The following is a 23450-nucleotide window of genomic DNA, read 5'->3' as shown; positions in this document are numbered from 1 at the left end:
TTGTAGAGGGAGCTTTACTCTGTATCTAACCCTGTACCTGCCCTGGGAGTGTTTGAGGGGACAGTGTAGAGGGAGCTTTACTCTGTATCTAACCCTGTACTTGCCCTGGGAGTGTTTGACGGGACAGTGTAGAGGGAGCTTTACTCTGTATCTAACCCTGTACCTGCCCTGGGAGTGTTTGATGGGACAGTGTAGAGGGAGCTTTACTCTGTATCTAACCCTGTACCTGCCCTGGGAGTGTTTGATGGGACAGTGTAGAGTGAGCTTTACTCTGTATCTAATCCTGTACCTGCCCTGGGAGTGTTTGATGGGACAGTGTAGAGGGAGCTTTACTCTGTATCTAACCCGTGCTGTACCTGCCCTGGGAGTGTTTGATGGGACAGTGTAGAGGGAGCTTTACTCTGTATCTAACCCTGTACCTGCCCTGGGAGTGTTTGATGGGACAGTGTAGAGGGAGCTTTACTCTGTATCTCACCCTGTACCTTCCCTGGGAGTGTTTGATTGGACAGTGTTGAGGGAGCTTTACTCTGTATCTAACCCTGTACCTGCCCTGGGAGTGTTTGATGGGACAGTGTAGAGGGAGCTTTACTCTGTATCTAACCCTGTACCTGCCCTGGGAGTGTTTGATGGGACAGTGTAGAGGGAGCTTTACTCTGTATCTAACCCTGTACCTGCCCTGGGAGTGTTTGATGGGACAGTGTAGAGGGAGCTTTACTCTGTATCTAACCCTGTACCTGCCCTGGGAGTGTTTGATGGGACAGTGTAGAGGGAGCTTTACTCTGTATCTAACCCTCAACCTGCCCTGGGAGTGTTTGATGGGACAGTGTAGAGGGAGCTTTACTCTGTATCTAACCCGTGCTGTTCCTGCCCTGCGAGTGTTTGATGGGACAGTGTAGAGGGAGCCCCCAGTGTCTAACACCCACCTCTGGATGTCCTCATCCCCGATGATGAGCTGTCTGGGTCTGTGGGGTTCACAGCCACACATGGGGAAAGTGATGCCCTGACACAGCAGGTCGTAGCATTTCATGGCCAGCTGTGTGGCCGTGAGGGGGGCTCCATGGGTCAGCGTGAAGTCCAGGCCCATTGCAAAGCCGTCCTCATCGGTCAGCAGGAGAAGGTAGTCGATGTGGATGAAGTGATCGTGCTGCAGGGCTGCAAGGAGAGGAGAGTGGGGAGGGTGTGGGGCAGGGGAGGGGAGAGTGGGCGGCAGGGGGAGGGGGAGAGTGGGGGGCAGGGGAGGGGAGAGTGGGGGGCAGGGGAGGGGAGAGTGGGCGGCAGGGGGAGGGGAGAGTGGGGGGCAGGGGAGGGGAGAGTGGGGGGCAGGGGAGGGGAGAGTGGGGGGCCGGTGGAGGTGAGAATGGGGGGAAGAGGGAGGGGAGAGTGGGGGGCAGGGGGAGGGGAGAGTGGGGGTCAGGGGGAGGGGAGAGTGGGGGGCAGGGGAGGGGAGAGTGGGGGGCAGGGGAGGGGAGAGTGGGGGTCAGGGGGAGGGGAGAGTGGGGGGCAGGGGGAGGGGAGAGTGGGGAGGGTGTGGGGAAAGTGGGGGGCAGAGGAGGTGAGAGTGGGGGGCAGGGGAGGGGAGAGTGGGGGGCCGGGGGAGGGGAGAGTGGGGGGGAGGGGAGGGGAGAGTGGGGGTCAGGGGGAGGGGAGAGTGGGGGGCAGGGGGATGGGAGAGTGGGGAGGGTGTGGGGAAAGTGGGGGGCAGAGGAGGGGAGAGTGGGGGGCCGGGGGAGGGGAGAGTGGGGGGCAGGGGAGGGGAGAGTGGGGGGCAGGGGAGGGGAGAGTGGGGGGCAGGGGGAGGGGAGAGTGGGGAGGGTGTGGGGAAAGTGGGGGGCAGAGGAGGGGAGAGTGGGGGGCCGGGGGAGGTGAGAGTGGGGAGCAGGGGAGGGGAGAGTGGGGGGCAGGGGAGGGGAGAGTGGGGGTCAGGGGGAGTGGAGAGTGGGGGGCAGGGGGAGGGGAGAGTGGGGGGCAGGGGAGGGGAGAGTGGGGGGCCGGGGGAGGTGAGAATGGGGGGAAGAGGGAGGGGAGAGTGGGGGTCAGGGGGAGGGGAGGGTGGGGGTCAGGGGGAGGGGAGAGTGGGGGGCAGGGGAGGGGAGAGTGGGGGGCAGGGGAGGGGAGAGTGGGGGTCAGGGGGAGGGGAGAGTGGGGGGCACGGGGAGGGGAGAGTGGGGAGGGTGTGGGGAAAGTGGGGGGCAGAGGAGGGGAGAGTGGGGGGCCGGGGGAGGTGAGAGTGGGGGGCAGGGGAGGGGAGAGTGGGGGGCCGGGGGAGGGGAGAGTGGGGGGGAGGGGAGGGGAGAGTGGGGGTCCGGGGGAGGGGAGAGTGGGGGGCAGGGGAGGGGAGAGTGGGGGGCCGGGGGAGGGGAGAGTGGGGAGAGTGGGGGGCAGGGGAGGGGAGAGTGGGGGGCAGGGGAGGGGAGAGTGGGGGTCAGGGGGAGGGGAGAGTGGGGGGCAGGGGGAGGGGAGAGTGGGGAGGGTGTGGGGAAAGTGGGGGGCAGAGGAGGGGAGAGTGGAGGGCCGGGGGAGGTGAGAGTGGGGAGGGAGAGTGGGGAGGGGAGGGGAGAGTGGGGGGCAGGGGGAGGGGAGAGTGGGGGTCAGGGGGAGGGGAGAGTGGGGGGCAGGGGGGAGGGGAGAGTGGGGGGAAGAGGGAGGGGAGAGTGGGGGGCCGGGGGAGGGGAGAGTGGGGGGCAGGGGGAGGGGAGAGTGGGGGGAAGAGGGAGGGGAGAGTGGGGGGCCGGGGGAGGGGAAAGTGGGGGGAAGAGGGAGGGGAGAGTGGAGAGGGTGTGGGGAAAGTGGGGGGCAGGGGAGGGGAGAGTGGGGGGCAGAGGGCGGGGAGGGTGGGGAGGGATGCATGAGGGTGGGGGAGAGGGGGAGAGGAGGAGGGAGGGGTGAGTGGGGGAGACAAGTCACAGGGTAAAAACATATTTATTGCATTTAAGAGGAACCAGATAAACACATGAGAGGAAAGGAATAGAAGGATATGCTGATAGGGTGAGATGGAGTAGGGAGGGAGGAGGCTCGTGTGGAGCATAAACACCGGCACGGACCAGATGGGCCGAATGGCCTGTTTCTGTGCTGTAAATTCGATGTAATTTCAAAATTTTAAATTTTAAAATTCTCATCCTTGTTTTCAAATCCCTCCATGGCCCTCGCCCCCCTCCCTATCTCTGTAACCTCCTCCAGCCCCTACAACCCTCCGAGATCTCTGCGCTCCTCCAATTCTGGCCTCTTGCCCATCCCCCCGATTCCCATCGCTCCACCATTGGCGGCCGTGCCTTCAGCTGCCTGGGCCCTAAGCTCTGGAATTCCCTCCCTAAACCTCTCCGCCTCTCTCTCCTCCTTTAAGACGCTCCTTAAAACCTCCCTCTTTGACCGAGCTTTTGGTCACCTGTCCTAATATCTCCTTATGTGGCTCGGTGTCAAATTTTGTTTGATAATCGCTCCTGTGAAGCGCCTCGGGCCGTTTTACTACGTTAAAGGCGCTATATAAATGCAGGTTGCTGTTGTTGTAATGTCTCCCCTTTGCTCCCTCCAGACCCGTGTGGACCCGAGAGCTTGGTGGTGAGGGCCTCGGGCTATCCAACCATGTGCTGCATCACATGAGCCGGATGCTCACCCGATAACTCCAGGAGTGTCGCTGTTTGAGGAGCGGGAGCAGGAGCCGGGTCCCAGGCTTCCTCCCCTTCCAGACGCCGGGGCACTGAGACCAATCTCAGCCGACACCTCGCACTGGCACAGTTAACGTCCTGGAGTCCGACAGCTTCACGCACACTGCTCTCTGACACCCACCCCACCCCTGCCCCAACTCCCAGATTCAGTGACTGAGCCGGGTAGGCCAGGCAGCACCGGGAGCCGGAACCAGGAGCCGGAACTAGGAGTGGTACCGGGGAATGGCACTGGCAGTGGTACCAGGGAATGGCACTGGCAGTGGTCCCAGGGGCTGGCACTGGCAGTGGTACCAGGGGCTGGCACTGGCAGTGGTACCAGGGGCTGGCACTGGCAGTGGTCCCAGGGGCTGGCACTGGCAGTGGTACCAGAGAATGGCACTGGCAGTGGTACCAGGGGCTGGCACTGGCAGTGGTACCAGGGAACGGCACTGGCAGTGGTCCCAGGGGCTGGCACTGGCAGTGGTCCCAGAGGACTCTCCTTTCCTCCAGCTGATATCTCTTTGTTTGATGAAGTTTGATCCAGTGAGGAGAATGGGCGGCTTTTGCCCGTTAAGTGATGTTAAGCTTTTGCAGATAAATCATATTTAACCAATGGTGCGGCAGTGGCTGCTCATTTACATACCGAGCTCCTCCTCCTCCTCGTCCTCCAGGTTGATGAGGCTGACGTATTTTTCCAGGTCTCGGAGTGAGAGAGCCTCGTCGTTGTAGAAGCCCTCCTGGATCTGCAGGGCCGGGTTCTCCACCGTCAGGGCCGTGCGGGAGTTCCTGATGACGTGGAGTGTCCAGAGCGATCCGTCGGGGGGCAACCTCCTCACAGCCCCCTCCTTCCTGCGGCGCCAGCCCTCGGGCTCTCCGACTCCCTTCCCCCGCTCCGTCACATACTTTCGGTACCAGTGGAACATCAGCTCCGAGAAATCGATCAGATGATCCCGGTAACCTGTCACAAACTCCATCCGACGGGCTGTGTCCGTACTGGAAGGTGAGGGGGGGCGGGGTGGGGGGTGGGAGGGGGAGACAAACAAGGGTTACAGAGGGAGATACCCTGCTCCTCACTGTCTGTACGCCCGTAACCCTGCTCCAATTATCAATCCCCCCACACCCCACACCCCTCCCACCTTCACAGGGACACCAACCCATACCAGGAGTCAGTACCTCACCCCACTCTGCGAGCGCAAACACGAGAAAGGTCTCAGCCGGGGCTCAGTGGGGAGCTCGCTCTCTCTCTCTCTCTCTTTCTTGCCCCTCTGAGTCAGCAGGTCGTGGGTTCGAGCCCCCACTCCAGAGACTCGAGCACAAAATCCAGGCCGACACTCCCAGTGCCAGTACTGAGGGAGCGCCGCACTGTCGGAGGGTCAGTACTGAGGGAGCGCTGCACTGTCGGAGGGTCGGTGCTGAGGGAGCGCTGCACTGTCGGAGGGTCGGTACTGAGGGAGCGCCGCACTGTCGGAGGGTCAGTACTGAGGGAGCGCCGCACTGTCGGAGGGTCAGTACTGAGGGAGCGCCGCACTGTCGGAGGGTCAGTACTGAGGGAGCGCTGCACTGTCGGAGGGACAGTACTGAGGGAGCGCCGCACTGTCGGAGGGTCAGTACTGAGGGAGCGCCGCACTGTCGGAGGGTCAGTGCTGAGGGAGCGCCGCACTGTCGGAGGGTCAGTACTGAGGGAGCGCTGCACTGTCGGAGGGTCAGTACTGAGGGAGCGCTGCACTGTCGGAGGGTCAGTACTGAGGGAGCGCTGCACTGTCGGAGGGTCAGTACTGAGGGAGCGCTGCACTGTCGGAGGGTCAGTACTGAGGGAGCGCTGCACTGTCGGAGGGTCAGTACCCTCGATAGAAACCACTATAGTCAAGCGTTGTCACTGGACATGTCCGTTTTTTAAATGTTGATGTCGGGCTGCTCTCCTGCTTTAATCGGGTCTGTCCCTGCGATCCCGGGGAGGGTCCTGAGTGGAGGGGCCCTGGGGAAGGAGTCCCAAAGTGGTCCTGGGGGGTGGAGGTCTGTCTCTGGGGTCCCGGGGGTTCCTGTGGGAGGGGGTCTCGCAAGGGTGGGGGGCTATCCCTGAGATCCTGGGTGTTCCGGTGGGGGGGATTGCGGGGGGGGGGGGTCCCCAGGGAGCATCCGACTCTCTAGGACCTTTCCCTCGATAATCACCAGTACCTGCTCACCTTCAGTCGCTCTCGAACAGAACGGGTTCAGAAATAAACACTCAGAGATTCCGTGAGAACATTCCTCCTGAGGCAGCGGGGGTTCCGGAACATTCCTTCCTGTTAAAAACTAATATTTTGATTCAGATTCTCGACATTCTGATTCACCTTAATCATGACGTCACAACAGGAAGTTAGAACGATTCGAGGATTGTGGACAAACCGGAAACCCCCGGGTGTGATGGGAACCTGTGGCTGCGATGCATCTCATGGTGGAACAGCAGGCATCACAGGATAGGGATCAAGAACTGTACCTGAGCTGGTCGACACCCCTGGGAACGATGGGCCGAAAAATGGGGTGGTGGCCGGGGGAGAAAGAAGGAATCTTTCATCTTGCAGTTACAGTGAGCTCCCAGCAAGTGGCAGTGTTGCACCACATTTTCCGTTCACAGTATAACTCCCATCTGGTGCCCTGGGTCCCCACAGAGACAGACTGACCAGACGGGCAGGGCAGCCTACACTGGGCGGGCGCCCAGCACGAGGGAGGAAGGGGAGGGGTGAGGGGGCAGAGAGGGAGAAGGGTGGGGAGAGAAGTGGGGGGAGGAGAGGGAGAGGGAGAGGGTTAGAGGGAGAGGGTTAGAGGGAGAGGGTTAGAGGGAGAGGGTTAAAGGGGGACGGAGAGGAAGAGGAGGGGGCGGAGAGGGAGAGGGGTAGAGGGGGGCGGAGAGGGAGGGGGACGGAGAGGGAGAGGGATAGAGGGGGGGAGAGGGAGAGGGGTAGAGGGGGACGGAGAGGGAGAGGGGAGAGGGAGAGGGGTGGAGGGGGACGGAGAGGGAGAGGGGAGAGGGAGAGGGGTAGAGGGGGACGGGGACGGAGAGGGAGAGGGGAGAGGGAGAGGGGTAGAGGGGGACGGAGAGGGAGAGGGGAGAGGGAGAGGGGTAGAGGGGGGAGGGGTGAATGATGTTGTACAGGGGAAGGGATACAGGGTCCCTTGGTCTCTAATGAGAATCGTGATCGCTGACTGGACCGAGAGATCGACCCCTCGGCCGTGCTATGCGGTGGGAGTGAGGGTGGGATGGGGGTGAGGGTGGGGTGAGGGTGAGGGTGGGGGTGGGGTTGGGGGTGAGGGTGGGGGTGGGGGTGAGGGTGGGGGTGAGGGTGGGGGTGGGGGTGGGGGTGAGGGTGGGGGTGAGGGTGGGGGTGAGGGTGGGGGTGGGGTTGGGGGTGAGGGTGGGGGTGAGGGTGAGGGTGAGGGTGGGGGTGAGGGTTGGGGTTGGGGGTGAAGTGGGGGGTGGGGTTGGGGGTGAGGGTGAGGGTGGGGGTGGGGTGAGGGTGAGGGTGGGGGTGGGGGTGGGCTTGGGGGTGGGGGTGAGGGTGGGGGTGAGGGTGGGGGTGAGGGTGGGGATGGGGGTGAGGGTGGGGGTGGGGTTGGGGGTGAGGGTGAGGGTGGGGGTGAGGGTGGGGGTGAGGGTGAGGGTGGGGGTGGGGATGGGGGTGAGGGTGAGGGTGAGGGTGGGGGTGAGGGTGGGGACGCTGTGCCGATTCACGCAATCACCCCCAGAGCGGGAGAGAAACCCCCCCCCCCGGGAGGGGACGCCTCTCTCGACCCTCAGGGTGGGTGGGCACTGAGCCTCAGAGTCCTGGGGGAAAGGGGACGAGGGTCCCACCTTCAGAAACATCCTCTCACTTTGTGCATTTTCAGAGGACCTACAAACCCAGTTAGTTCCTGTCCGTTTAATTAACGCATTTTATTGCCATAAAAAACACACATTTAAAGTCCTGATTTGTTGGAGCTTCGTCCTGGAAAGTTAAAAGTACTAAATATCCATACATTAGTGTGCGAGGGCACTGTCTGACTGACCAGGCGTCCCACACGAGTGGGCAGGGGGTCACAGTGTGCCATCTCTGGGTGCAGCGGGCGCTGTCCCGCCCATCGAGCGCTGCAAGGTGCTGATGGCCTCCCGCAGGAAGTCCTTCTGGTAACTGGACAGCCCCATCTGGCCAATGATCTCCTTCATCTTATCCACCTGCTGGTCGAGGCTGCTGCAGTTCTCCAGCTGGCTGAGGTACCGAGAGCACATCCGAGCCCCCTCGATCTCAGAGTCCGCCCCCTGGGACCTGGCCTTGGCGGAGGGGAGTTCCCGGAAGGTCAGCACGTCGCTGATGTCGTAGCAGGAGAGCATGTAGAGGCACTCGCGGGTGGAGCAGAGCAGCTTGGTGCAATGCGGGACCTGGGGGTGGGGGGGGGTGGGTGGGGGTGGGGGTGGAGAGAGAGAGAGAGAGAGAGAGAGAAAGAATTTGCATTTATACAAAACTTTACACCGTCTCGGGACGTCCCAAAGTGCTTTACAGCCAATGAAGTACTTTTTTGAAGTGTAGTCACAGAAGCAGCTACAAGTAATCGTTAAACCAGCGACCAGCCGCGGTTATGCAGTGTGATCTTTAACCTCTCCCCACACAGCGGTTGTTGAAAATCATGGAATGGTACAGCACAGGAGGAGGCCATTCGGCCCATCGTGCCCGTACCGGCTCTTTGAAAGATCTATCCAATTAGTCTCATTCCCCTGCTCTTTCCCCGTGGCCCTGCAAAATTTTTCCCCTTCAAGTATTTATCCAATTCCCTTTTGAAAGTTATTATTGAATCTGCTTCCACCGCCCTTTCAGGCAGCGCATTCCAGATCATCACAACTCACTGCGTAAAAAAAATTCTCCTCATCTCCCCCTCTGGTTCTTTTGCCAATTACCTTAAATCTGTGTCCTCTGGTTACCGACCCTCCTGCCACTGGAAACAGTTTCTCCTTATTTGCTCTATCAAAACCCCTCATGATTTTGAACACCTCGATTAAATCTCCCCTTAACCTTCTCTGCTCTAAGGAGAACAATCCCAGCTTCTCCAGTCTCTCCACATAACTGAGGTCCCTCATCCCTGGGACCGTTTTGGTAAATCTCCTGAGAGCAGGGTGTCTACCTGAACATACAGCTTGACGAAGAAGGCGCTCCCTTTGGGGTAGCCTGGCAGACGCCCTCCTGCTCCACACCCACAGCCGTGAACCTCCTTGCTGAAATCGCTGACTTGGGAGAGCACCAGGGAATGGTTCAACCCGCACCAGACATCCACCGGCCTCTTCAGATAGGGCACCTGGAGAAACAGGACCACAAGAGAAATGTAATAATAGGGGCGTACAGTCGCGCCCTCAAACCCCCCACCCCCGCACAGTAACCCCAGCCTGCGACAGGGCCTTTGGTCTCCGCTCAGTGAGACCCGATCTCCGCGGCTCATTACAGCAGCACCTGTACCGTGTGGATCCTCCGTGGGGATTAGCGCGGTTCGATCCATCGCCGTTACGCACGGTTACTCTGCGGACCCTTTCGCAATCTCCAAAACATAACATCCAAACGGCGGACAGCACTTGGAGCCGATCGCAGCTCTGGCCAGTCGCTTCTCTGAGCCTTCTCCGAGACTCCGAATCCACACCAGCCTGCGAGCTCCGTCCCCATAGTGAGACTCCCCACCTACCCAACTCCAGGGGGTTTAGGCCGGTGACACCCCCAATCCCCCACCCCTCGACTGTGCGCACGTGCATTTTAATTTTCCAAAGGCCTTCGATAAGGTACCGCATTGTAGACCCATGACAGAGGTCAGAGCACGTGGAGTCAGGGGACAGGTAGCAGAATGGATAGCACGGGGTTAAGGGTGGCTACTCAGACTGGGAAAAGGTGGGAAGTGGTGTTCCACAGGGATCGGTGCTGGGACCACTGTTGTTCATCAATTTACATCAACCATTTCGAATTGGGAATCAGAAGGACAATTTCAAAATTTCCGTACGACACAAAATTGGTGGATACAATTAATACCGAGAAAGACAGCGACAAAATACAGGAAGACATTAATAAACTTGCAGAAAGGGCGTGTAATTGGCAAATGAATTTCAATGTAGATAATTGTGCAGTTTGGTAGGTGGAATAAGGAGGCCACACACTGCTGGGATAATCAGAGTCTAAATGGGGTGGAGGAGCAGAGAGATCTGGGGGAACAGATTCACAAATCATTAAAAGTAGCAACGCAGGTTACCCTCTACACTGTCCCATCAAACACTCCCAGGGCAGGTACAGCACGGGTTAGATACAGAGTAAAGCTCCCTCTACACTGTCCCATCAAACACGCCCAGGGCAGGTACAGCACGGGTTAGATACAGAGTAAAGCTCCCTCTACACTGTCCCATCAAACACTCCCAGGGCAGGTACAGCACGGGTTAGATACAGAGTAAAGCTCCCTCTACACTGTCCCATCAAACACTCCCAGGGCAGGTACAGCACGGGTTAGATACAGAGTAAAGCTCCCTCTACACTGTCCCATCAAACACTCCCAGGGCAGGTACAGCACGGGTTAGATACAGAGTAAAGCTCCCTCTACACTGTCCCATCAAACACTCCCAGGGCAGGTATAGGGTTAGATACAGAGTAAAGCTCCCTCTACACTGTCCCATCAAACACTCCCAGGGCAGGTACAGCACGGGTTAGATACAGAGTAAAGCTCCCTCTACACTGTCCCATCAAACACTCCCAGGACAGGTACAGGGTTAGATACAGAGTAAAGCTCCCTCTACGCTGTCCCATCAAACACTCCCAGGGCAGGTATAGGGTTAGATACAGAGTAAAGCTCCCTCTACGCTGTCCCATCAAACACTCCCAGGGCAGGTACAGGGTTAGATACAGAGTAAAGCTCCCTCTACACTGTCCCATCAAACACTCCCAGGGCAGGTACAGGAGTCTCCTCAGTGGTTTTGAACTCTAAGTGTACAGTTCTCTAGAATGGATGTTGATCTGACGGACCGTACCAGGGTGGGTTCCCCTCGGTCGATCTTGTCGCCTGTTCCCAATTGTCCGTATCGGTTGTTCCCTTGCATGAATATCCGTCCAAATTCATCCACCAATCCCAGGTGGTTGTATCCCAAAGAACAACTGGTGACCTGGAAGGAAAGTGCTGAGAGCAGTGATTGGTGGAGAGACATTGGAGATGCAACATTTGTCCAGTTCAACATGGCTGAGTCCTTCCCCATGGCCCCACAGGCTCCCGCAATCTACTCTCAATAATCCGATGGTGAGAGGGCAGGTATGGTCTCAGGCAGCCCAATGACCAAGGGAGGCTCAGGGGCAGTGTGGGGTCTGAGTACTGAGCCCTCCAAACCAGCCAGGTGCCAGGTTCCAACCCAGGCCGCGCTGAGTTAGCTGATCTCTCCAAGGCTGCTGCAGTTGGCCTCAGTGCCCCCGGCTAAGGAGGGACACAGCAGCCAGAGCTCCCCCGCCCTCAATCACTGTCCAGTGGCTCCTGTCGGAAAGTCCGCGTGTCGAGGGATGAGTTGGCCGTGGCCGTGACGCCCTCCACAGTCAACCAGTCCTTCAGTGGTCACCACCAGGCTCACACATGAAGAATGGGCCAGAGGCCGGACAGAAAGGGTGATTCAGGTGAAACTCAAACTCCCGCGAGATTCAGAACCTTCAGGAGAGGAGGGAGAAACTGGGGGAAAGACAGTAATAGAATGACATTGGGGTTGTGTTTGTGTGGGAGAGTTACAGGAGAAGGGGAAGAGTGGGGGAGAAGGGGGAAAGATATAGGAGAAGGGAGAGAGATACAGGAGAAGGGGGAGAGTGGGGGAGAAGGGGGAGAGATATAGGAGAAGGGGAGAGTGGGGGAGAAGGGGGAGAGATATAGGAGAAGGGGGAGTGGGGGAGAAGGGGAGAGATATAGGAGAAGGGGGAGAGATACAGGAGAAGGGGAGAGATACAGGAGAAGGGGGAGAGATATAGGAGAAGGGGAGAGATACAGGAGAAAGGGGAGTGGGGGAGAAGGGGAGAGATATAGGAGAAAGGGGAGTGGGGGAGAAGGGGAGAGATATAGGAGAAGGGGGAGAGATACAGGAGAAGGGGAGAGATACAGGAGAAGGGGAGAGATATAGGAGAAAGGGGAGTGGGGGAGAAGGGGAGAGATATAGGAGAAAGGGGAGTGGGGGAGAAGGGGAGAGATATAGGAGAAGGGGGAGAGATACAGGAGAAGGGGAGAGATACAGGAGAAGGGGAGAGATATAGGAGAAGGGGAGAGATACAGGAGAAAGGGGAGTGGGGGAGAAGGGGAGAGATATAGGAGAAAGGGGAGTGGGGGAGGAGGGGAGAGATATAGGAGAAGGGGGAGAGATACAGGAGAAGGGGAGAGATACAGGAGAAGGGGGAGAGATACAGGAGAAGGGGTTGCTGTAGCTGTGGTTTTATACAAACAGTAGAAGATTTCTGGGGTAAGATCTTTACCTTGGAGGAAAGGGCCAGGGCGAGTGGGATCTGTTGGTCAAACGGATCAAAGGCGTGAAGAGTCCCAAAGAGATCTCGATAAACGCCTGCAGTGTGGACCTCCAGATAAACTGCTCCAGAATCTGCAACCCAAAGTCCAGGTTATAATGTGAGGTTAACGAGTACAAAAGGCCTGACCCACAGTCCATCACTCTCCTACTCGAACAGTGATTACATTTCCAGAGTAACGCATTGGCTACAAAGAGCACTGGAATGTCCTGAGGACGTGATAAGGTTCAGCATCCATCTGTGTGACATGGCCTCTGAGGGGTTCCTGTCCACTGCGCTGCCCAGCAGCTTATTCTGGACACTTCTCACTCTTTGCTCCTGGCATCAATCTAAAGTTACTTCGTTAGTTTGTCCTTCCGTGGTCCTGTGTTGAAATATATCTGGGGTTTACCGTAACCTAGTATTTGATATATTTCATGGCCTATCCCTCCTTACACGTGGAGCTACAGCTCACTAGTGATGGTTCTAATGGGCATGTGGCTAGACATAAGAACATAAGAAATAGGAGAAGGAGTAGGCCATTCGGCCCCTCGAGCCTGCTCCTCCATTCAATCAGATCATGGCTGATCTTCGACCTCAACTCCATATCCCTTGATTCCCCGAGAGTCCAAAAATCTATCGATCGCAGCCTTGAATATACTCAACGACTCAGCATCCACAGCCATCTGGGGTAGAGAATTCCAAAGATTCACAACCCTCTGAGTGAAGAAATTCCTCCTCATCTCAGTCTTAAATGTCCGACCCCATATCCTGAGACTATGCCCCCTAGTTCTAGACTCTCCAGCCAGGGGAAACAACCTCTCAGCATCTACCCTGTCAAGCCCCCTCAGAATCTTATATGTTTCAATGAGATCACCTCCCATTCTTCTAAACTCCAGAGAGTATGGGCCCATTCTACTCAATCTCTCCTCATAGGACAACCCTCTCATCCCAGGAATCAATCTAGTGAACCTTTGTTGCACCGCCTCTAAGGCAAGTATGTCCTTCCTTATAGACCTTTTTTACAATGTGCCTCTGTTACGTGTCTAATGCAGCTTCTATCCCATTGATTTGAAATCAGTTTCATGCCTCTGTTAAAATAGCCCAGAGGGGAATGTCAGAGTCACGTTAAACATCATCTGCTAATTAATTCTCAGCTACAGAGAGCAGATAGTCAGACCTCCTCGTCTGTGCCCACTGTGCTTTGGCGAGATGTGTTTGATTTTCCTGTGGTGTCTTTATACAGCATTTTCACGGACTCAGGGCGTCCCAAATCGCTTCACAGCCAATGAAGTGCTTTTGAAATGTGGTCACTGTTGTAAATGTCGGAAACACAGCGGCCAATTTGCGCACAGCAAGATTCCACAACCAGCAACGACATAAATGACCAGATAATCTGTTTTTCAGTGATGTTGTTTGAGGCATAAATATTGACCAGGACACCGGGGAGAACTCCCCCTGCTCTTCTTCCAATAACATCGCGCTGCCTGAAAGGGCGGTGGAAGCAGATTCAATAATAACTTTCAAAAGGGAATTGGATAAATACTTGGAGGGGAACAATTTGCAGGGCTATGGGGGAAAGAGCAGGGGGGAGTGGGACTAATTGGACAGCTCTTCCAAAGAGCCGGCACAGGCCCGATGGGCCGAATGGCCTCTTCCTGTGCTGTTTCATTCTATGATTCTTCGCTATCAAAACCCCTCATGATTTTGAACCTCTATTGAATCTAACACGAGGTGCCATGTCCTTTGCCAGTCATCTTGCCCTCGCCTGCATGTGCCCCAGCTCCCAACACCCCGCCCCCGACCCCCGCCCCCGCACTGCTCCCCACCCAAAATTTACTGGTGAGTCGATGCCTCCCGCGGTTACCTGTGATGTAAAGTGCGCTGCTCTGGTTTGAGTGCACCTCCGAGATGGTGATGTGAGGAAGGCACTTGGTGATCTTGCGTGTGGAAAGCTGGACGGTGTAGGACCTCGGCTGGTCCAGCTGCGTCTCGTTGATCGTTAAACTGTAAATCTTCCCATCGTCTGGCGGGAAAAGAAACAACACCTTGAATCCCTTGTGTCCAATCGTTTCGACCGTGTAACTCCCTTCAGGCAACTCAACGGTGTCGGGCGCTGGGGTGGGAATTCCAAAAAGGGGCAGTGATGTTTCAGTCGTTCAGAGCCTTGGTCAGGCCCCACCTGGAGAGACTGGGTTCAGTTCTGGGCCCCGCCCCTCAGGAAGGATCGATTGGCCTTGGAGGGGGGGCAGAGCAGATTCACCAGAATGATATCGGGGCGAAAAGGGTTAAATTACGAGGACAGGTTGCACAGACTGGGCTTGCATTCCCTCGAGTGTAGAAGATTAAGGGGTGATCTAATCGAGGGGTTTAAGATGATTAAAGGATTTGATCGGGTCGATAGAGAGAAACTATTTCCTCTGGTGGGGGGAGTCCAGAACAAGGGGGCAGAACCTTAAAATTAGAGCCAGGCCGTTCAGGGGTGATGTCAGGAAGCACTTCCTCACACAAAGGGGAGTGGGAATCTGGAACTCTCTCCCCCAAAAAGGCTTTGGATGCTGGAGGGTCAATTGGAGGTTTCTAGACTGAGATCGATAGATTTTTGTTGGGTGAGGGTATCGAGGGATACGGAGCAAAGGCGGGTAAATGGAGTTAAGATACAGATCAGCCATGATCTAACTGAATGGCGAAACAGGCTCGAGGGGCTGAATGGCCTCCTCCTGTTCCTATGTAACAGGCTCGAGGGGCTGAATGGCCTCCTCCTGTTCCTATGTAACAGGCTCGAGGGGCTGAATGGCCTTCTCCTGTTCCCATGTGACAGAAGTGTCACTCTGTCTTGCTTCAAACCTTAACATTTCTGTAATTTCTCTTTCCATGTGAAGCTTCAGACTAAAATGTTGCAAATTTAAAATGGGCTTTGGTCTGCTACATCCCTAAGGAGGGCAGTCATAGGATCGTAGGAACAGGAGGAGGCCATTCAGCCCCTCGAGCCTGTTCCACCATTCAATTATATCACAGCTGATCTGTATCTTAGCTCCATCTCCCCGCCTCGGTTCTGTGACCCTTAATACCCTTCGTCCAACTGTCTGGGTCAAAGGCCCAGGTGACCTTTCAACTCAGGCTAATCAAACTATTGATGCTTTGAACAATGATGGGTACCTTCACTGTCTGACTCCAATCCCACAGGGAAAGGATTTAACTTGCTGATGGCTACAAACAATTCCATTATCTCCAGTGGGAGAGCTTGGTTCTTCAAGAGGAGTGTCTTGTCTTGTTGTGTAAAGCATTAACCAGCCCTGGATAATGCACACGACATGTGTCATGGAACATGGGACAGAAAGAGGTCCCACCATTCTGTCTCCAAGCTGGCTTGAATGGCAGTTCTCTATTGAGGGACCGACTGATTGGGGAGTATACATGGACACTCTTCCTGTAACTTTTAGTTCAGTGTTCAGGTTCAAAATCAACCTTTCAAATCTGTTTCACTTTCTGCAATTGACAGACTCCATGCAGCCAGGGTGGGAATTTATATCACCTCACCCAAGTACAAGCATCACATCAGGAGGTCTACAAAAGTCAGGGTCTTTCAAAATTGGACTGAATTAAATGTTTTCTGTAGAAGACATTTAGATACTTGTGCACTGAGTCGATCTGTGTTGTCTAAGTATTTGTATCACTAGTCCCTTGCATTCGCCTTTTGCTTCGGTGTAATTTTAAACTTGTAAATAAATCCGATTAATACTCTTAGCCTGCACGGCACGCTCAGACAGTGTTGTGTTTTCCACCTTTGACAGGGTACCGGAGCACATGATGGGCAGCCCATGTAATCTCGGCCATGAAATGTCACTGTAAAAGGGTCCGTGTTTCCCCTGCGTCCCGCGGGGTTCCCCCTTCACTCCACACATAGAGGTGTGAGATTCCAATTATGAGACAGATTTGCTTACAGAATCTGACTTTTGCTGTGAATATGAATAAGAGAGAAAGGGCCAGAATAGCAGCCCAAGACTTCCTCAGTATGTCCTGCCTCCTACACTCTACAAACTTTTAAAACCAGACCACTATTGTCCGATTCACCTCCTCGTCTCGATGCCTGACCTATGGACTGTGCACAGAATGGTGGGAACACACAGTTTCAGAACAGCGAGTCCCGCTGGGAAGCAAGTTCCCGTCCAGTACCTGTCAGGAGCAGCAGAGATCGTTCCGTTTCCTGACCCACCAACTTGATCTTCTTGAACCTCATGGAGGAGTGAAAGGTCATTTTAAACACACGTTGGCCGCTGGACTGAAGGTAAACCTCCACACAGTCACAGGTGTGGGCGATGTCACTGGGGTCTTGGGTCACCAAGGGTGGAATGTCCCTCGTACCCAACACGTACAAATATTTCCGGTAGATTGTGTCATTCCTGGGGTCAGTTGCAAACTAGGAGAGAACAAATAGGTGAACTATAACCTCAGATAACAGTTAGCGGCCCTTAATAAAAAATACGATTGCTTTACTTTCACTGAATTTACAGCTTGTCAAAGTGAGGAGTGTTACTGATGGGGAATAGACCACATCCCATTACAGGCACTCAATGACCCATCAAAAACTCCCAGGGCAGGTGCAGCACGGGTTAGATACATAGTAAAGCTCCCTCTACACTGTCCCATCAAACACTCCCAGGGCAGGTACAGGGTTAGATACAGAGTAAAGCTCCCTCTACACTGTCCCATCAAACACTCCCAGGGCAGGTACAGGGTTAGATACTGAGTAAAGCTCCCTCTACACTGTCCCATCAAACACTCCCAGGGCAGGTACAGGGTTAGATACAGAGTAAAGCTCCCTCTACACTGTCCCATCAAACACTCCCAGGGCAGGTACAGCACGGGTTAGATACAGAGTAAAGCTCACTCTACACTGTCCCATCAAACACTCCCAGGGCAGGTACAGGGTTAGATACAGAGTAAAGCTCCCTCTACACTGTCCCATCAAACACTCCCAGGGCAGGTACAGCACGGGTTAGATACAGAGTAAAGCTCACTCTACACTGTCCCATCAAACACTCCCAGGGCAGGTACAGGGTTCGATACAGAGTAAAGCTCCCTCTACACTGTCCCATCAAACACTCCCAGGGCAGGTACAGCACGGGTTTAGATACAGAGTAAAGCTCCCTCCACACTGTCCCATCGCAGACTGATGTTGAAAACCCAACGTCCAAAAATACAGCTGCACCCAGCACTCCAGAGCTGCTCATCGTGAACTGATATAAATCCCGTGCCTGTCAGGCTGTGTGGGGAGGGTCTGAAAACTTGCTGCAGGCTTTAACCCAGCCATTTACCGACATAGCACCAGAGAAAGGTCCTACTCACATCCTTGACATTACGGCACAGTACCACGTATCGACAGGCTCTCTTCCACTGAATCTGACCAAGGGTGGACGAGACCAGGGCGTTCTTCAGAAAGAAGAGGGTGCCGCTGTAGTCCAGGATGAAGACGTTGTCCTTTGTTGGGATGAACTTGCGGTATCCGTGCGATAGGTGAGGGGCGACAGTCCGACTTACGGTCTTCCTGCGGCCCCCGAACGTTTGAAAGAACAGGCCTTTGGTATCTGTTGGGGTGAAAGAACCACAAAGTGTGTTAGCAGCGAAGAGCGGACGTCACTACTCGTCCTAAAGCACCAATCAATCTGCTGTGAACTCACTCTCCAGGGCACCGCAGCCCAACAGAGCAAAGACCACAGGATCAGGAAGCAGTGGTGTGGGCTCGAGCTCTGGGTAACTTCAGGCCCCGGTGTGGCAGGTTCCAGGGTGCACCCAATGTTTATACTGAGTTGGGTATTTTCAGTCTGGGCGAGAGGGGAGGCGAACGAGGGGGCTTAGGGCAGTACATCTGGCCCTAAGTGCTTCTGAGTTAAAAATCAGCCCGGGTTCCTGCTCCTGATCACTGTCCAGAGACCCCGGGGTTAGAGAGAGGGGAAATCAGCCAGGGTTCCTGCTCCTGATCACTGTCCAGTGACCCCTGGGATAGAGAGAGAGGAAAATCAGCCAGGGTTCCTGCTCCTGATCACTGTCCAGTGACCCCTGGGATAGAGAGAGAGGAAAATCAGCCAGGGTTCCTGCTCCTGATCACTTTCCAGTGACCCCTGGGTTAGAGAGAGGGGAAATCAGCCAGGGTTCCTGCTCCCGATCACTGTCCAGTGACCCCTGGGTTAGAGAGAGGGGAAATCTGGTGGGGAGAGTCCAGAACAAGGGGGCATAACCTTAAAATTAGAGCCAGGCCATTCAAGGGTGATGTCAGGAAGCACTTCTTCACACAAAGGGGAGTGGAAATCTGGAACTCTCTTCCCCAAAAAGCTAAGCAATCTTACAACACCAGGTTATAGTCCAACAGCTTTATTTGAAAATCACAAGCTTTCGGAGGCTTTCTCCTTCGTCAGGTAACAGTTAACACTAAGGTAACACTCACCTGACGAAGGAGAAAGCCTCCGAAAGCTTGTGATTTTCAAATAAAACTGTTGGACTATAACCTGGTGTTGTAAGATTGCTTACATTTGTCCACCCCAGTCCATCACCGGCATCTCCACATCATCCCCAAAAAGCTGTTGAGGCTGGGGGTCAATTGGAAATTTCTTAACTGAGATTGATGGATTTTTGTTGGGTGAGGGGATTAAGGGTTACGGAACCAAGGCGGGTAAATGGGGTTAAGATACAGATCAGCCGTGATCTCATTGACTGGCGGAACAGGCTCGAGGGGCTGAATGGCCTCCTCCTGATCCTGTGTAACAGGCTCGGGGGGGGTGAATGGCCTCCTCCTGTTCCTGTGTAACAGGCTCGAGGGGCTGAATGGCCTCCTCCTGTTCCTATAAGTGGATCATATGCAGGCTAGTTATTTACCAGAAGTGGCCGCACTTTGCAAAGTTTTCATGCAAGTTAGAAACGCTGGGTTCTGGGCACTGAATAAACAGAAAGCCCTCGGTTGTTACTAACAGTTTAAAATGGACGCTCGTTTCCAGAAGCTGTCCTCGATCGCTTCCTCGGTGCTGAGCCTTGGCGATAACTTCTTGCTGATTCGCTTCCACACGGCCTCGTTGCTGCAGAACTCGTGGAAATAGCGGCAGGTCTGCCCCAGCATCACCACATCCCTCACGGAGAGGACGGATATGATCTGATCCAGCTAAAGAACAAGACAAAACACAGCAGCTGAAGCCCTCCGAGATCTCAGACACAACACAACAGAAACGCACGTACACCAGCGAGGGGCTCACCTCCTCACTGACCGCAGAAAGAAGCAAAAAATAACCCAGCCGAGCAACTTCTGCACTGTCGCCCTGATACCGTCAGGCTCAGCTTGAGAGGGTATCGGACGGATCAGTGGGTACAGATACCTCCCAGAGAATAGTGCACATCTGGAACAGGTACCTCCCAGAGAATAGTGCACATCTGGAACAGGTACCTCCCAGAGAACAGTGCACATCTGGAACAGGTACCTCCCAGAGAATAGTGCACATCTGGAACAGGTACCTCCCAGAGAATAGTGCACATCTGGAACAGGTACCTCCCAGAGAACAGTACACATCTGGAACAGGTACCTCCCAGAGAATAGTGCACATCTGGAACAGGTACCTCCCAGAGAATAGTGCACATCTGGAACAGGCACCTCCCAGAAAAAAGTGCACATCTGGAACAGGCACCTCCCAGAGAATAGTGCACATCTGGAACAGGTACCTCCTAGAGAATAGTGCACATCTGGAACAGGTACCTCCCAGATAGTGGTGCACATCTGGAACAGGTACCTCCCAGAGAATAGTGCACACCTGGAACATGTACCTCCCAGAGAATAGTGCACATCTGGAACAGGTACCTCCCAGAGAATAGTGCACATCTGGAACAGGCACCTCCCAGAGAATAGTGCACATCTGGAACAGGTACCTCCCAGAGAATAGTGCACATCTGGAACAGGTACCTCCCAGAGAATAGTGCACATCTGGAACAGGAACCTCCCAGAGAATAGTACACATCTGGAACAGGTACCTCCCAGAGAATAGTTCACATCTGGAACAGGTACATCCCAGAGAATAGTGAACATCTGGAACAGGTACCTCCCAGAGAACAGTGCACCTCTGGAACAGGTACCTCCCAGAGAATAGTGCACCTCTGGAACAGGTACCTCCCAGAGAATAGTGCACCTCTGGAACAGGTACCTCCCAGAGAATAGTGCACCTCTGGAACAGGTACCTCCCAGAGAATAGTGCGTCTTTGGAACTCTAAGGGAATCAAGGGATATGGGGATCGGGCGGGAAAGTTGAGTGGAGGTCGAAGATCGGCCATGATCTGATTGAATGGCGGAGGAGACTCGAGGGGCCGAATGGCCTACTCCTGCTCTTATTTCTTATGTTATTATGGAGCAGGTTCCTCCCAGAGGATAGTGCACCACAGGAGGCTACTGGCTTGTACAAAAGGTAGGTACTGCATGGAATTATCGGGGCCAGAGTGGTCTCCTGGACTAGTTCCGATCGCCTGTTGTGGGGGGCGGGGGGGGGGGGGGGTGTTCGGAGAGGAATTTCCCAAATTTGTTCCCCCCAAATTGGCCCTGGGATTTTATCTGGTTCTTTCACCTCTTCCAGGAGATCACATGGGTTTCGGGTGGGATGGGGAGCGCACATATTGTGAAACACAAGGTATCGCGATTGTGTGGGACAGGCTGGACCAGAGGGTCTTTCCCTGTCCGTCATTGTTTGTGTGTCCGTGTGGTACCGACTCGAACACAGCATGGGTGGGGGGGATAAACCAGCCAGGGCTCCTGCTCCTGGCCACCATCGAGTGACCCCCTCCCCCCCGCCCCACCCTTAATGGAAAGGGTGAGTGTGGATTGTTGAGAGAGGACAGGATTGGACTCGGCTGTGATGCGAGGCCAGGCCGCCTGGTGATGCTCAGACACGACGGGAATGCTGTGGCCCTGGGATGAGGCGGAACTGAGGCTCGGGGTCCGGGAGGGAAAGGACGCGTGTGGTCCCACACCAACAGTAATCACTTGGAACAAGAGACGGGAGTGGGGAGGCCGGTGACTGTGTAAACTAGCTCCAAGAAAAGGGTCAGCACCAGAAAAAAGGTCCCAGGTTTCCCGGAATTCCCACCAACCCCAGTGGGCCTGCCTCAGCCCCAAGTCTCTCCATTTACAGGGGCCAGTTCACTGGGGTACAACACACTAGCCCATGGGTGGGGCGTGGGACAACGGCTCCAAATGAGCAAACTGCAGCCGTGGCCACATCTCCCACCATTTGCAATGTTTAAATCGTGAGATCCAAGGGTTGTCTGTTCTCCCAGGCACCCAGCACTCAGGGAGCACCACACTGCACAGACCCTGGGGGGGGGGGGGGGGAGAGGGTAGGGGAGGAGGAGGGGAGAGGGGCAAAGGCTGTTGTAACTTAGGCAAACACACCGGTCAATTTGTGTACAGCAAGGTATTACCAACAGCAATGAGATGAATGGGATCTCTTAAATTCACCCAAGAGGGCAGACGGGTCCTCGGTTTAGCGCTTTATCTGAAGGACGGCACCTCTGACAGTGGAGCACTCCCTCAGTACTGGCCCTCCGACAGTGCAGCACTCCCTCAGTACTGACCCTCCGACAGTGCAGCCCTCCCTCAGCACTGCCCCTCCGACAGTGCGGTGCTCCCTCAGTACTGACCCTCCGACAGTGCAGCACTCCCTCAGTACTGACCCTCCGACAGTGCAGCGCTCCCTCAGTACTGACCCTCCGACAGTGCAGCACTCCCTCAGTACTGACCCTCCGACAGTGGAGTGCTCCCTCAGTACTGACCCTCCGACAGTGCAGCGCTCCCTCAGTACTGACCCTCCGACAGTGCAGCGCTCCCTCAGTACTGACCCTCCGACAGTGCAGCGCTCCCTCAGTACTGACCCTCCGACAGTGCAGCACTCCCTCAGTACTGACCCTCCGACAGTGGAGCGCTCCCTCAGTACTGACCCTCCGACAGTGCAGCGCTCCCTCAGTACTGACCCTCTGACAGTGCAGCACTCCCTCAGTACTGACCCTCCGACAGTGCAGCACTCCCTCAGTACTGACCCTCCGACAGTGGAGCACTCCCTCAGTACTGACCCTCCGACAGTGCAGCACTCCCTCAGTACTGACCCTCCGACAGTGGAGCACTCCCTCAGTACTGACCCTCCGACAGTGGAGCGCTCCCTCAGTACTACACTGGAGTGTCAGCCTGGATTATGAGTTCAAGTCTCTGGAGTGGGACTTGAACGCATGACCTTCTGACTGAGAAGACAGAGAGTGCCACCACAGACCCAAACAGCTACTAGTGTCAATAAACATCTCACACCCAGCAATATAACACAGTAAAGAATATACTTAGAATAGAACTCAGTACAAGATACATCCAGAATAGAACATAGTGCAGGATACACCAAGATTACAATATGGGACTGGGGGCGGGGAGATACGTCTAGAATAGAATACATTAAAGCATATACATAGTATACTGCATTGTACCGAATATACTCAGAATAGAACACAGTACAGGAAACACCAGGATAGAACACAGTACAGAATATACAAGAATAGAACGCAGGAGAGAATATACCCAGGGTAGAATAAAATTAAAAATATACCCTGAATAGAACACAATACAGAATAAATCGAGAATACAATACAGTACAGAATATACCCAGAAAAGAACACAGGAGAGAATATACCCAGAATAGAACACAGAAGTGAATATACCCAGAATAGAACACAATACAGAATATACCCACAACAGAAATTAGGAGAGAACAAACACCAAATAGAACACAGTAGATAATATACCGAGTATAGAATACAGGACAGAATATACCCAGAATAGAACACAATACAGAATATACTCAGATTAGAACAAAATTCTGAATATACCCAGAACAGAACACAGGGAAGACCATACCCAGAATACCACAAAAGACAGAATATACCAAAATAGAACACAATACAGAAAATACCCAGAATAGAACACAATACAGAATAGACCCAGAATAGAACAGAATACAGATTGTACCCAGAATAGAACAGGGTAGAGAATTTACACACAAAAGAACATAGGAGATAGTATATCCAGAATAGATCACAATACAGAATATACCGAGCGTAGAACAAAGGAGAGAATATACACAGAAAAGAACAGAGGAGATAGTATATCCAGAATAGATCACAATACAGAATATATCCAGAATTGAAAACAACACAGAATATACCCAGAATAGAACAGAGGACAGAATATACCCAGAATAGAACAGAGGACAGAATATACCCAGAATAGAACACATTGCAGAATATATCCAGA

General features: G+C 54.5%; 2 protein-coding genes across 2 annotated transcripts in view; both read right to left on the bottom strand.

The window, feature by feature from the left end:
- Positions 1 to 6326, bottom strand: part of LOC137301969 (zinc finger MYND domain-containing protein 15-like) — a 7207-nt gene extending 881 nt beyond the window's left edge. Inside the window, exons 1-3 of the mRNA XM_067971686.1 lie at positions 5825 to 6326; positions 4285 to 4634; positions 924 to 1152 (exon numbers count right to left, since the gene is read on the bottom strand). Coding sequence (XP_067827787.1) covers positions 924 to 1152; positions 4285 to 4615 — 560 coding nt within the window. The 5' untranslated portion in view covers positions 4616 to 4634; positions 5825 to 6326. The remainder of the gene's footprint in view (positions 1 to 923; positions 1153 to 4284; positions 4635 to 5824) is intronic.
- Positions 6327 to 7262: 936 nt separating this feature from the next.
- LOC137301968 (F-box only protein 24-like) overlaps positions 7263 to 23450 on the bottom strand; it is a 63483-nt gene continuing 47295 nt past the window's right edge. The window contains exons 2-9 of the mRNA XM_067971685.1: positions 19100 to 19286; positions 17483 to 17721; positions 16310 to 16553; positions 14001 to 14159; positions 12107 to 12228; positions 10642 to 10773; positions 8772 to 8942; positions 7263 to 8034 (exon numbers count right to left, since the gene is read on the bottom strand). Coding sequence (XP_067827786.1) covers positions 7693 to 8034; positions 8772 to 8942; positions 10642 to 10773; positions 12107 to 12228; positions 14001 to 14159; positions 16310 to 16553; positions 17483 to 17721; positions 19100 to 19286 — 1596 coding nt within the window. The 3' untranslated portion in view covers positions 7263 to 7692. The remainder of the gene's footprint in view (positions 8035 to 8771; positions 8943 to 10641; positions 10774 to 12106; positions 12229 to 14000; positions 14160 to 16309; positions 16554 to 17482; positions 17722 to 19099; positions 19287 to 23450) is intronic.

This window comes from Heptranchias perlo, chromosome 35, assembly GCF_035084215.1.
Source record: "Heptranchias perlo isolate sHepPer1 chromosome 35, sHepPer1.hap1, whole genome shotgun sequence".
Lineage (NCBI taxonomy): Eukaryota > Metazoa > Chordata > Chondrichthyes > Hexanchiformes > Hexanchidae > Heptranchias > Heptranchias perlo.
This window is presented reverse-complemented; position numbering and strand designations above follow the sequence as displayed.